The following is a 14,223-nucleotide window of genomic DNA, read 5'->3' on the forward strand; positions in this document are numbered from 1 at the left end:
CTGTTAAACCACTTACAATTACCATCCATATTTGCACTGCTGTTACTAACACCGAAATAAAAAGTTATTGGCTGAATCTAACTCACTCCTGTTTGGGGTACACAAACATACAGCCACATGCTCCATATCTATTTTGATGTTTTAAATGTTGCTTTAAAAGCATTGTACATTATCTGTCATATTTTGTGGATTATCTACCATTTTCCTCAAAAAAGATTTACCTGGGGAAACAGAAAATTCCCATAATTTTCCACATATCACTCCAGGACCTTTATTTAGTAACTGTTAGCAGTGAAACTGCAAATTCCGTGAAACCTGAAGAAATGATCAGCCATTAGTTTTCCTGCTCATATATCTGTGGTACAAGAAAAAGACAAGGGACACTTTCTGGTAAAGAGGGCTACTTTCTTTGGAAAAAGAGAGCAGAGACATCTGAGAGCAGGGGTGTGGGATGGTGAGTCATAAGCAGCTGGCACTGGAGAGCTCAGTGCCTTGCTCCCACTGAGACTCACTACACACAAATAACACTGAGCATTCAAAGCCCCATCCCTTCAGCTGTTAGAGCAGTGGGAAAAAGTCTTCCTGACTTCTGAAAGCTTTGGACCAGGTTCTCCAAGTAGGCAGCCATGCAAATGCTCTTGGGAACTCAGGTAATACTGTGAAAGAAAACTGGTGCACAAAAAGAAAATTGGTGCGAAGGAAAACTAGCTGTGTACATTACAGGAGAGGTGATGGCAATACTCTTAGAAGAAAGCAGCCCCAGTAGCACTAACAGTGCTACTTGGAGCTCTGGTGAGGTAAAAACTTTCCATCGTCTTTTAAACAGAAAGCTTATGACAGCAGTTGCTAGAATTAGAACCGCAACATATTTTTCATTTAAGCATTTGTTATACCAATCCGAAAGCAGAATGGAAACTGGCTCCCACACCACAATTCTGGCCTGTGGCCAATTACATCACTTTTGGCATATTTTTAGACAGGTCCCCAAACTGCTGCTTTGAATGAGACGTTGATTTCAGACACAAAACACTGCATAGCTCTCCTCAGGTAACCTACCAGGGTCTCCCACAGCACACAGCAGGTATAAGCTTTCTTTCCGGTTTGTTTGTGTTATGGATCATGGCCCATCATCAGGAATTTAATGCTCAGCCACAAAAAGCACCAAAGACTTGACCACTCGTTATGTAATGGACTCCTTTTTAAGTGAAGACTTGCAAAGACACTTAAAACCACAAAATTAACTTGGCCCTTTTTGAGATTTGAAATGGAGCGTGTAACAAATAGCCAAGTTATGAACAATGCAAAGCACAGAAATGGAGTTTTTAACCCTACTTAACTGGAGTTTTTCACTATTTCTGAGATCATTGTATAGATTTAGCCACACTGTCAATAAGACCTCTTACATACAAGTTAAGGCAGAACTACTTGCAAAGTCCAATTAAAAAAAAAATGTTCATTTTAAATAAAACAGTACTATATACACACTTACGTGAGAGCACAGGCCAGCTCTAGCTTTGGGAGAAATACAGAATGAAACATTTTAGTCATTAGGATAACTATGCTCTCTAGATGCCACAACTCCACATTTATACACACTGGAAGCCGACAAAGCCCCAAAAGAAATCTGTCTTCCAAGAAGTGTGATTTTTATTTCACTAGAAGAAAAACTATTTTAAGCATTTGTCCAAATCCACTCCCTTCTCCTCCTGCTTCTGCTCTTCACAGTATAGCAAGCGCCACAGATATTGCCCCCCACTGCCTGCTGCTTGCTGCTGAGATTGCTGGAACTCCACTGAAAATCTTTCAGATCTAAGCATGTACTAGAAGCCAGAATTACTCCCAGTTTTAAATGTCTTCACTTAAAACATGTAATCAAGTCCAAACTTTCTGCTGTGATAGATAATTAGATTTGATTTGACTCACTTCTGGTAAAAGTAAATACAAAAAAGAATTAATGAAAAAAAAGCCACATTTAAATTTGTTTTAGCAAAATAAATAAATGTGCTTAATACCATGATTATATATGGTTCACAAATATGTTTTACTATGCTTAATTTCAGTAAAAGTTATAACAAGGTATCATACTATAACCATAAGTGGAATAAAACATACTGAAATTGTTTATAAAGAAAATACATACACCTTTTCTATCATACTGACATCACTGCATTATTGGCCTCTGACCTCACAATCTAGATGCAAAATTCTAATGATAAATGTATTTAAAATTTCCTTCCCTCCTCCCACTGTCATAAAATATAATTGTCTGATATTGGAAATGTATATGGGAAAAACACAGAGAGAAGTCAGTGCTTGTTTTCCCATAACTGTTACAATCCCTTCCTCTCACCTATTCCCTCCCTCAAGATTCACAAGCGTGACCCCTATCCTGTAAGTAGTAGGCGTTAGACCAGAATCCTATGCCCATACAACATCATCGTGAAAATATTTACTCATTAAATATTTGTCTGAAGGCAGACTAATTTCCTCTTGAACTCCCCACAGTTTCACTGCTAGAAATTTTGCTGGGATATTCAAATTTGAGATGCTGTGGAGACTAAGTTATGTTCATTTCCATCAGGAAAGGGTGGTACCTCTCTTTGTCTAACGGGGGGGGGGTGGGTGGGGTGGGTGATTTCTTCCTACACTCTTCAATATTTTGGGTTTTGAAAAAAAGTATTACTTTTAAAAGTTACAAAACTAGGAATTAGCCATTTAGGAATATAGCATAATCTGACAAGTAAGAAAATGAAAACAGTGAAAGAGAAAAATCTAAGAAAAACTACACTGAGGATTTGTCCCAGGTCCCAGACCAACTAGCAGAGAAGAAAACCAGTTCTTGGCCCTCAAGTCTTGAACCTTCAAAGTGCTGAGAACTATGGCCCAATTACGCAACATCTCTAAGCACATGCATAGCATTGAGCATGTCATGTTGACAATAGTACTCAAATGATTAAAATGAAACACTTGTTAAGTGCTTGATCAGACCAGCTTCATCTAGAATGGATCAAGCTGTAGCTGCAGCTTCGGTGACAGCAGAACAGCTTTCTGATTGTCCCATAAGTCATCTCCAGGGAGTGGTAACATGGCAGGAAGCATACAAAAAGAAATCCACGTGGCTTGATTAATATAACTTAAAACTTCCATTTGCAAATGTTCCTAGAATGGAATGGAAATCTTCACCACTCTCCTCCCAGATCCAAAGGATGCAATGTTGACAGCAATAGATGGAGACCATGCACCCTCTGTGTCTCTGTGATTTGAAGATGTGGTGTGAGCTGGTATGTTTGTCAAAAGGTTTTCGGGGCATACAGTTTTTAGAGTGCATGTTTCCCGGGCAGGTCTCAAACCAGATCTTGCCCAATGGCTAGAAAGCAATCCTGAGCAGCAAACTGGATTCACTGATAGAGATAGGCCAGCCCCAATCTCCACAGGGTGAAAGGGTGGACCAGCTATATCTGCGTCATGTGTTTTGATAAAGATCGTTGGACTTGGGCTTCTTCTAAATTCTCTTACCACCTGGATAGGCATAGCAGTCCAAGGGGTGGCAAGTATCAGGGTGATTTTGGAAACCTTGTGGTGCGCAGGTGTTAGACTATCATGCGGAGTCTTCCTAAACTCTGGCCTAGATGAAGGGTGGTTTTGAAAGACAATCAGCTCTGGATCTAAATCCTTGCTTGTGACCTCATTCCCACTAGCTGAATTTTCTCTTCCAGTCAGCACAGCTGGGGACAGCCATACATCTCTGGAGATAGTTTGCTGGGGAAGGCCAGGATACTTAGAGGAAGTCACATGAAATCTTGTGATTTGAAGAGCTGGAGACCCACCTGACGGGAAGCCTTGTTTTGGTTTCTGGGATCCTGTTGGAAGACCAGTCGGAGTTTCAGGCATCTTCTCTAATTGCGGCATGATCAAACTTGAATGAACATGACTGCTTCCATGGGAATCTGCTCGAAAAGGCTTTATCGTCAAGCTGCAAGTTGAAATGTAAAGCTTCATTGAAGCATGGAGGTCTTGCATTTTGACATTGCACTGGCTACAGCCTTGTTGGTGTAGGAGAGAATCACCAGGTTCCAAGGATGTGCGTAGATTTTTGCTGTGGAGCGTAGAGACAGCTGGAATAGTAGAAAGATCAACATCTAGGCGTGATGTCCAGCTTGGTGGAGCTTTGCAGGAAAGGATGTCAGAGGGCAAAGACACAGCAAGTTTCAAGGGATCGTTTTTTTCAGGAGAAATATGATGAAACCTTTTTTCTCTTTCTGAATATTGTTTGTAAGATGCAAATGTTGACCAAGCGCCAGAACCCCCATATCCATGGTCCTGAGGATCCCTGGGAGGACTGGAACAACTGGAAGTCTCATCAGAAGGACTGACACAGTGACTAGCGCTCCTGAAACATTTCCTCTGGTCTGTGTGTGCCAGGACGACATCTAGCCTTGAACAGTAAGCTCCAGAAGACACACTGCTTGGTGATGAGCTGGCACCTCCTGCAGCAAGCTCTGCAACTGATTGACCAGTGGGAGGGCGCCATGCTGATGCTGGCATCTTTTGAAAAGGCCTGTCCCGCACAGCAGATTCAAAAGGAGGAGGTGGGGTCATTCTGCTGGAAGACAGCATCACTTCCGCAGTGGAGACATAGGTTGCAGATGAAAGTTTGCAGCGATGGTCCCTGCATGACATTCTGAAGCTTAGTCCTAAATGATGCAAAAATCAAAGCCACAGAAGCTTGCCTTTCCCCCTGTTTTTAAAACCGACTCCTAATCCTTTTTCCTTTGGCACTGGAAATTTCCATTCTTCCTCTGAAGCAAAGGAATGAGAGATGAATAAACATTCTCCAGGAAAAAAATAATAAACTAAAAAAATCCACATTCAAAAGGAAAACGCGCAGCTCTTCTAATACTGCTCCCACCGCCTGTCACGTCTGCAAAGTGATATGAGAGTGGGATGTGCAGAAAGATAAATTACGGAGCATGAGGCTCTGCTCCCTGAGTGTTCTGACAGTGAGACTGCAGACAGAGTAGGAGGGAGCCAAAACCGCCTGCCAGAGACAGCCTGCGAACTCGCTGTTATTTCATCTGTGAAAAAAAGGAAAGCAGCTAACCTGAGCAATGCATCTGCTGCCGTGAAAAGGTTAGAACAGAGCAGAACGTACTGGACACTGCTCCTGCTCAAAGCAAAAATGATTTTTTTTTTCTTCCTTCTCTTTTTCAGCTGTTCCTTGTCTGTGCTCCGATTGGCAAGATGTCAGTTCGCAGGTCTTAGGAGAGTTTCCTACAACGGTTCCATGCAATGGCACAACTGAATTCATAATAAAAAAAAATATTTAAAAGATAGATGTTTGCCTAATTTTCTCCACATGTGCTCGATTTTCTTTAGCATAGAACAATCCTAGACTAAATTCTGCAGAAATCCTTCGAAGGTTTAAATAACTTGGATGTAATATAAGATGCTGGCATGAAGTCAAACCTGTCACACTGGCACAGAGAGCAAATGAGAGCAGTTCTCTGTAGTAGTTCTTAGTTTAAAACACTCCTCTGTTGTCGCCTTCCTTCCCCTGTTCCTTGCTGCTGGGGGAGAGACTTGGTCTAAGGCATATGAAGTACTGGGAAAAGAGGATCCAAAAGTTATGGGATGACAAGCTGCTTTCCTACACACATATTTTGCAGATGTGCAAACTGAAATGCACGTGACTGAGCTTTGCCTCAAATACAAAAGTCAGAAGAAACACAAGGGGTGGAGAGATTGCTTATATTTGTTTGCCTGACAGGAATCTTTTCTGAAAGTGTGTTTGCTTTTGTCCTTTCTGAAAGCAACAAATGACAATATTCCCATTGGGAAAGTGGTTTGGGAGCCTTCAATTGATGTCTTTGCTGAATACTTTTTGAGAATGTGTTTGAAAGGACTGCTTTCCTACCCTCCTGCCTGTCTCCCTAGGGAGCAGCCAACATCACTATGCAGACACATTTTAACTCCATATAGTAGTAACAGAGCTCCATCTGAAAGGAACAGATTCCTCTTCCAATTGTCCTTCAAGTGCAGAGAAGTAAAATACAAATAGTGAATAAGGAACCTCGGTTCACTGTCAAATTGTATATACCGATCCATAAGGCAGATGGAGGCAGCTGCAAAAGACAGCTTTGCGGTTCTTGCAATTTCTGTCATTTAGATGGGAGCCCCACAGCACAGGAATAATCTGTTTGAAGAATGATGACACTTGGAGACGAGAGAATAAAAGAAATGGGGGATATTATGGGAATATGGGGATTTCAGCTGTAAAGGAATCAGAACAATGTTGCCATTTCTTCTGCCCCGCTGCTCTGCTCTTGTGAGACCCCACCTGGAGTACTGCGTCCAGGTTTGGAGCCCGCAACATAAGAAGGACATAGACCTATTGGAGTGGGTCCAGAGGAGGACCATGAAGATGATCAGAGGGCTAGAGCACCTGTCCTGTGAAGATATGCTGAGAGGGCTGGGGTTGTTCAGCCTGGAGAAGAGAAGGCTCTGGGGAGCCCTTATAGCGGCCTTCCAGTATCTGAAGGGGGCCTACAAGAAAGATAGGGAAGGACTTTTTATAAGGGCATGTAGTGATAGGACAAGGGGTAATGGCTTCAAACTGGAAGAGGGTAGATTTAGATTGGATATTGGGAAGAAATTTTCCACTATGGGGGTGGTGAGGCAGCACTGGAACAGGTTGTCCAGAGAAGTTGTAGACGCCCCATCCCTGAAGGTGTTCAAGGCCAGGCTGGAATGGAGCTTTGAGCAACCTGGTTTAGTGGGAGGTGTCCCTGGCCATGGCAGGGGGGTTGGAAATAGATGATCTTTAAGGTCCCTTCCAACCTAAATCATTCTGTGATTCTATGATTTCTGTTCAGGGCCAGCCACTGCATATTAAGGAAGGACTATAAGCCAGAAGAAGGTAAATTCCTTCCTGTTATTCCATGGACAGTAGCAAATAGCCTCTTCTTGCAATGGTTTGCTTTCTTTATTGATATCATCCCATAAATTCTTCAAAGATACTGCTTATTTTGTGTGTGAACACATGTAGACTCTGCCTTCTCAGCAGCATAATAGCCTAACCTGTATCACTCTGTATTTATACTCACTGTGGACAGACACTACTCTGAACACTGAGGTTATCGCCAACATTGCCAGGTCTGAAATCAGTAAAATTGACTTAAAGACAGGAAAATATTATTTAAAATGAGCAGGTAGCACTGGGATCTGTGAAGTACAGCTGAGATGTGCTTTCATTGATACTCTTTAGCTCTAAGGCAGGCTGATGTTCTTGGGAAGCTGCCGTTTTTCATGGTACTTTTACTCAGTGTCAGCTGTGGGTTAAAACCAAGATGACAAGGAAGGACAACACAGGAGTCAGTCATCATGATGGAGGAAAGCTACTAATTCCTGAAAGAAAAGCTGTTCACAGTATCAGCCTGATTGGTGCATCCAGAGTAGTGAGAGTTGAAACTCATCCTGAATGCTCACAGCTCATTGGGGATCTGTGTGTTTGCATCCTTGGATATTAACAAACTCGGTGTCTCTTCTTCCCACCTAACAGCACTTATGTTTCCTGGGTTACATTTGAGCACTAATCCATAACTGTCTCTTCCAGGCATTGTGGTAGCTCAGTAATGGTAGAGACTGTGTCAGTGAAAGAGGTGACATATGACTGACTGTGATATCCAGATTACCAATTTAGAAATCCATGGCGTTCTGTAATTTCCCTGGTAGATTGCAGGCAGATACTTGGTCATTGACTACAACATCGGGGACGTTTGTCTATACAGTCACACCATGGTGATCTACTTTTCCATCTTATAACAGTAACTCTCTGAGCGTGCAACTGTAATTCTTTACATACAGACCTCTTACAAAAGCAACAATTCTTCAAACAGTTGTAATCTTCTGAGGATTAAATATAAGCAAAAATGAGAAACAAAAATGTTTATGAATCTTCTTTCCATAGCTAGAATGTTCTTCTCAACTTGAGTGCTCTTTAAAAAAAAAAATAATAAAAATCAAATGCAGATGTTCTAGAAGTAACATAAGAGCATATGATGACTATGGCGCTCTCATTCTTTATACCTACATTGACATTGTCATTACACTCCTCTGCTCATTTTCTTCTCATTCTCCTGGACCATACAATACCATCTGTGTGAAGGGGTGCTTGGAGGGACAGCCAAGTATCCATGCTTTACTATTCCATCTTTTGAACACTTACAGTGAGAACAACTGAGTACTGGGCTCCTCAGGAGTTCATAGGGAAAACACTATAAGAGAAAGATTCTGATAACAGAACTGCTCTTCATGGTCCTCAAGGTCACAGCCTTCATTGTCAGGCTTTGCCTTGGCTGAAGAAACTTGTGGTAGAGGCAGACTATCTGCCAAGATAATTTACCCAGTCTATGATGAACATTCATCCCTTTTGTGACAATCTACCTCACAGCATAGGGCAATGGTAAATTCAACTGAATAAAGAAGTAATGTGAAGTACAGTTTAACTCTACACAATGTGCTGGAGACATGCTGAAATTGCCAGGTGTAAGCGTAATATAGTCTATTGCAACCAGGACTCATGTCTGAGGGGCAAGAAGAAACATTAACCTGTAGTAGCTTCATACGTATTTACCTCTGAGATACATACAGCAAAGCAGATGCCATAGTCACATTGCCTCTGCCTGCTGGCTGATCTCCATTCCATGAAAAGAGAAAGAATCCAGTTGCCAAAATTTCGTAGAGCTTACATTTTCCCAGATGATGTTCCCCATGCAGGAGCTTAGCAATGATATATCACTGCTTGGTAGGGACTTTGATACTGCAAATGGTGCCATTTGCTAATTAAGCAACAAATAAACATTTTTAACTGGCAGAAATATGCAATATTTTACTCCAGGAACTCAAACCTAGGTGAAATTCTCTTGGTTTCATGTTTTGGCACAAACTCAGAATGCAGGTGATACTTGCCAAGGGTGCCAATTGCAGGGAATTATGAAGATATGCATTTCCTTCAAGGAATGAGTTGTAGAAGGCTTCAAGCCCATGTGTCCCAAAAGGTTAAGTATCACTGCATAGCACAGCTCAGGGTCAGTTTTTCAGAAGATTTAGTGCCAGTGGCAAAGCACTGGTGGAAAACCAAGCTCAGCACAAACTGGGAGCCCTTATATTATGCTGCCAGTGGTCTTGGAGAATTAAGAATTATTTTTCCTTAATAAGAAATGACCCAGAGGTACAACCTCCTTCAGTTTTGCTTCAACCCTTCCATTTGGCAACCTTCAACCCATCAACGTGGTTTGTATGCCAAGTCTCAGCACAGTTACAGCATTCTGTCAATCCATGAATTTGCACAGAGTGACTGGAAAAGACTTCTAAATTCTGCACTAAGTTTTATAATAGCAAACGTCACACCTCAAGCTGGAACCTTTTTAAATAGTTCCACGAATCCAGGAAAGTGCAAGAAAGACAAAGTACAATTTAATATTGGTGAAAAAAAAATATCTATTTCAAGAGCTGCAATATGATAACATCCTTCTGTCTCTTTGCATTAAATGTATCAGTTCTCTCTTTTCATGAGAGGGCTTTTTTCACTAACTCATCTTTCTCTACTGCATCAAACAGAAACTAATATTCCTTACAATCAAATTCTTTCATAGTTGTTCTCCACACTGCTATCAACTCCCTTGCAGAACTGAGATGTCAATTCCTTTTCCTGGATTAACTCACACTGCCAACATTCACTTTCCACTAGTTGCATTTTCCCAGCACCAACCCTCAGTCTGAGGTGAGGTTTTCAGCAACACCTGCAAAGTAATCTCCCTGTCCTCTTTCAGACCCTCTTTACAGTTTCCCTTCTCTCTGAAGTCTACAAAACAATTTGCCAGTGGTTCAGCAGTTAGTAGCTGTGATCTGTTTGTAAAGCTGACTAATTCTGGACTGTTGTCTCCCTCTTCTGTTGTGACTCATCTGTTAGCTCTTCTGTTTATTTGCAATGAATGATCTTTCAGGCAAGGATCATCTTTTTGTTTCTGGTTCTACACCCAAGCCCCAGAAGAGAGTGGGGGTCTTGTGCACCGCTACAGTCTCCAAGTTATACCACAATACAGATCATAACAATAAAAAGAGCGTCTTGTCTACACACAGACCCAAGGATTTTAAGTTGTAGGTGACAGTACTGCCCTTTTTAGTTTGGAAGAGTTCAAATGCTTGAAGAGTTTAACTGCTTATTTCAAGTTTATAATTCACCTACCTCCTGTGAATTCAAGAGCATGTCCAGGTGATCCCAATCCTTGTAGAACATTTGTTCTTGGTGTATTTTCTCCAGCCAGTCCTTCTTCTGTTTCCATTCATTGTATACATTTACCTTCTCTTCCAACAGAGCCTGTAGCTTCTGCTGAATCTGAACACAATTTCCAATGAAAAACTCATATTGGTCTTTATACCCCATGGATAAGGGTAAGGAGGGAGGAGAAAAGATGAAGTGTAGTGGTGGATAAGCCCCTTAAATTGCAACAAAACTATCAAACAGAAAAAAGTAAAACAAGTTCTAGCACTTATATTTGGGCAGAGACATGATCAGAAGTGTCTCATTTCAGGAATAGAGGAGTGCTTCTTGCAGCGTATATAGCAGCCCAAGCCAAGAGCAAAGGTAACTGTTTCTCAAGTGTACCTTCTAGAATCAAATCCTAATTCTCCATTATCTTTAGTCCATTATAGCACTCCAATTATCTCCATTATCTTTAGTCCATTATAGCACTTCAAATTTGGATAGGACAGATACTGAAATAAATTATGAACATAGTATATTCTCCTAATCAGTGAATACATGCCTCAATGTAAGACTTCATGTAATTTCAGCTTCAAACTCTGTACATCCATAGGCCTTCTATAAATCATTTTTTCCTACATTTTTGTACAGGCAGAGAACTTTACAATCAGGAAGATTTCCAGTTACTATAGTAATACATTGCAATATTCAATAAATTCTCATTCAGATGGGAGAGTAATTTGCATGAACTGCAGTTTTCTGAAGATATTCACGAGATGTTAGTCAATTGTCAGCGGAGAAGTAACCTAGTAGGTACTGGAAAAGAAATGCTGTGAGAACCTTAGAAGCTATTTGTCTTGAGTAAACTGACATTTTCATTTCCAGAGAGTTAAATATACCAGCATAATTCATTACTACAGAAAATGTTTCAATTAATCTCTAAAATCTCCATATGTTTGAGTGTTTCCATGCTTTGGTTGACAGGTTTTTGTCCAGCCTGGTCTGGTACAGGTACAGCACTGTAATGTGAAGATTAGTATTTGTGTGAAAACCCAGTTTGGGAAGTGGGTGGAATTATCTCCATTGCTCAGAACATGGCAAACTTCTCAAATAAGCCCAGCTTTGCTGCAAGCAGGCCCTCAGGAGATGCCAGCACTCATCTGCTGCTGAGGTAGGAAATGGAACAGGTGGTTTTGTGCCCAAGCTAGATAACACAGAGGCAAATGTGTGAGTGTACATGCGCATTTGTATGCTTACATTGTGATACAGTATAGAATGATAGTTACACGGTGTAGCTGAATGTGCGTGACTGAACTCAAATGAGTTTCAATTACCTCTTTTGATTCTATTTCCTCATCTTGCAAGAGTGACTGTCCCAGCTGTACAACGTGATTATACTTCTCTTCTCGTGCTTCAAGCTCTGCCAGTAGCTGTTGATGCTGGGTAAGTCTCAGGCTGCTAGTAGATATGTCACGAATAGTCTCCTTGGCCCTCATTTCCCTTATTATTTCTGCTGTCCATGAGAAATAGTCCCAAACCTGGAACCCAAAAAAATGTGAAAGTTGAGGTTAGAGCTCAGGCTTGGGTTATCAGACAGGTAAACCATAGACTGACTGTTCAACTGTAAGTGAATAATAGCTAATAAAATCACAGATGAGAAAGAAAATATTTCATTAGGGCTTAGAGTACTTCTATGAATTTTAATAAGGGTGGATAACATGACTGTAGGAAATTCTACATACTGTATTAAATCATAGGTGTTTTGTAATATCATAATAAAACTGTGTCATATCACATCAATGACAACATAATATAATTTATTGCCCTTTACTCCATCACTCTTTAAGGGTTTTCTTGTGATATTCCTTCACAGGAAGGAATAAAACAATATCACCCTATTTTTCTGTGACTTCGCTTTGGCTAATACAAGTCTATTTGAAACTTAAGTCGGACACACATTCTAAAATGAGAGTAAGAATTTTCAGGTGAAAAACAAATGAGGTCCCTCTAATAGAGGTGGAATAAAGGCAAAATCACAGGTCAGAAAAAATTGCTTAAGCATATTAGGTATGCAAGATTCAGCTCCTGCTTTGTGGAACTATATGACTGAGATTGGCACAGAAACACAATTGTGGAAGGAACAAAGATGTAATGCTAGTTTACTTTCAAAATCTGATGAACAAATAAACATATTCACAATATCTTAAAATGTCTGCAGCATTTATCTGAGGCAATTATGAGCAAGAAAAGTCTTAAACAAATCTCAGAATTATTTTCTGATTGTGACTGAAGATTGTGCAAGCAAAAATAATTTGACATTTTCTGTGTGTCTTTCCACTTGATTCTGCACCTTCACTAGTCCACTTACTTTAGGCATCTTGTTTGAAACTGCAATAGGTGTTGTGCTCTTACATGTCAGCTGGTAAAAAATAGGACTGCAAGGGACTGTACTGACGATTACATGGGATGATTAATTAATTTTTGTTATAGTTTAATTGTGTTTGGATTACTTGATTCAATTCTGAGGTGGTAAACGGTCTTTTAGTTTTTAAGTGTATATTAAAAGACTGTTGTGTATAGTAAGTGCTGAAGAAAAATGCTTTTTTACTGCAGAGAACTAAAAAATTTCTCTTGTGAATGGTTGCTGACTTTTCTGCTGAAGGAAACTATGTAATGGAAATAGCTTCTTGCCTGTTCCACTTTACCCATGGATTTTTATCCCTAACATCAAAATTTTGTACATCTCAAAGCTGCCTTGTGAACCATCCAGGCAGGAAACAATAATTTCAGAAAAGCACCACAAAGTCGAAAATGGCCATTTTGGGCTCCTAAGAGTTTAGGTTTTAAAACCAAGATACTCTTTTCTTAAAGTCAGTGAACACAGCTACTAAATGCCTCTTTAAAAGGACTGTGCTCCTTTTAAAAGGGCCCACATAGTGCACATGTGTTGGCATAATTTTGATTTGCAGAACTAATTCACATACAGCTGGATGTCACTGTAGACACTGACATTGCATTTGGCACTGCAAATGTCTAAGACTCCCTGAGATTTTAAGCTAAGTATTAGGAAAAAATCCATAAATCTCAGGATATTTAATGAGTGGAACAATTCAAGAGCAAATAATGGGTTATTGGACTGGCACTGCCAGTAACATTTAAGGATAGAATAGACATCAGTCTGCAGGAAACTCCTAAGCAGAGCCTGGCTGAGACCAGGCAGATCCTAGCACAAATTTCAGAACAAGATCCTCTAACCAGCCAGAAATACTTCGAGTCTATGTCTAAATTCCTCTTCCTTGACAGAGTTTCTTGGAAGATTTGTAGCCCTCTGCTGTTACCGTGTGTTGTCAGTTAGGGACAGTTCTGCTATTTAATCAGACTAAAATCGCACTTGATGGGATGCAAGAGATACCCCAGATGACTGTGCAGAATTCTCATTTCCTGGAAGGGCTGCTTTTGTTTTGTTTCACTACTTCTGTGTAAAATTTTGTAATGAAAAAGCCCCATGGACTGCAAATGAACAATACGAATGAAAAAAGTACACTGAACAGCTGTGACTAACATTAAGTTTGTAGACCTCTTGGCATGGCTGAAAGAGGAAAGGGAGCAAAGTTGTCTCTCTGTGCTCAGCAATTTGGGGCATACTCTGCAGTAAAGTTGCTCTAACCTACCCTAGAGCTACTGAGACTCTTGCAGTCATTAGACATGGCTGTATAACCCTGCCTTGTCCCATCTGGGCAGAAAGATGAGCTTACTGAATTTGTGGAACCAGCTCTTCACTTTCAGGAATTATTGTCAGGGAAGGAGGTGAAAATTGAGAGGATCAGGAATACTTCTTGCCAGCAGACTGACATCAAAGAGACAGGGAGATACCTGAGGCATCATCCCATCTAAACATGTCACTGAGAATACAGTCACCTGGCTTTGTCATTTTGTTTTATGACGTTAAGAAAGTGCTT

At 40.6% G+C, this 14,223-nt stretch overlaps 1 protein-coding gene across 1 annotated transcript in view; it reads right to left on the reverse strand.

The window, feature by feature from the left end:
- SPTBN5 (spectrin beta, non-erythrocytic 5) overlaps positions 1 to 14,223 on the reverse strand; it is a gene marked incomplete at its 5' end in the record, with an annotated part of 100,367 nt that overhangs the window by 47,106 nt on the left and 39,038 nt on the right. Inside the window, 2 exons of the mRNA XM_082484976.1 lie at positions 10,247 to 10,396; positions 11,599 to 11,802. Of these exons, the coding sequence (XP_082341102.1) occupies positions 10,247 to 10,396; positions 11,599 to 11,802 (354 nt within the window). The remainder of the gene's footprint in view (positions 1 to 10,246; positions 10,397 to 11,598; positions 11,803 to 14,223) is intronic.

Source organism: Vanellus vanellus (genome assembly GCF_965231255.1).
Source record: "Vanellus vanellus genome assembly, chromosome: 6".
In the NCBI taxonomy this organism is placed as follows: domain Eukaryota; kingdom Metazoa; phylum Chordata; class Aves; order Charadriiformes; family Charadriidae; genus Vanellus; species Vanellus vanellus.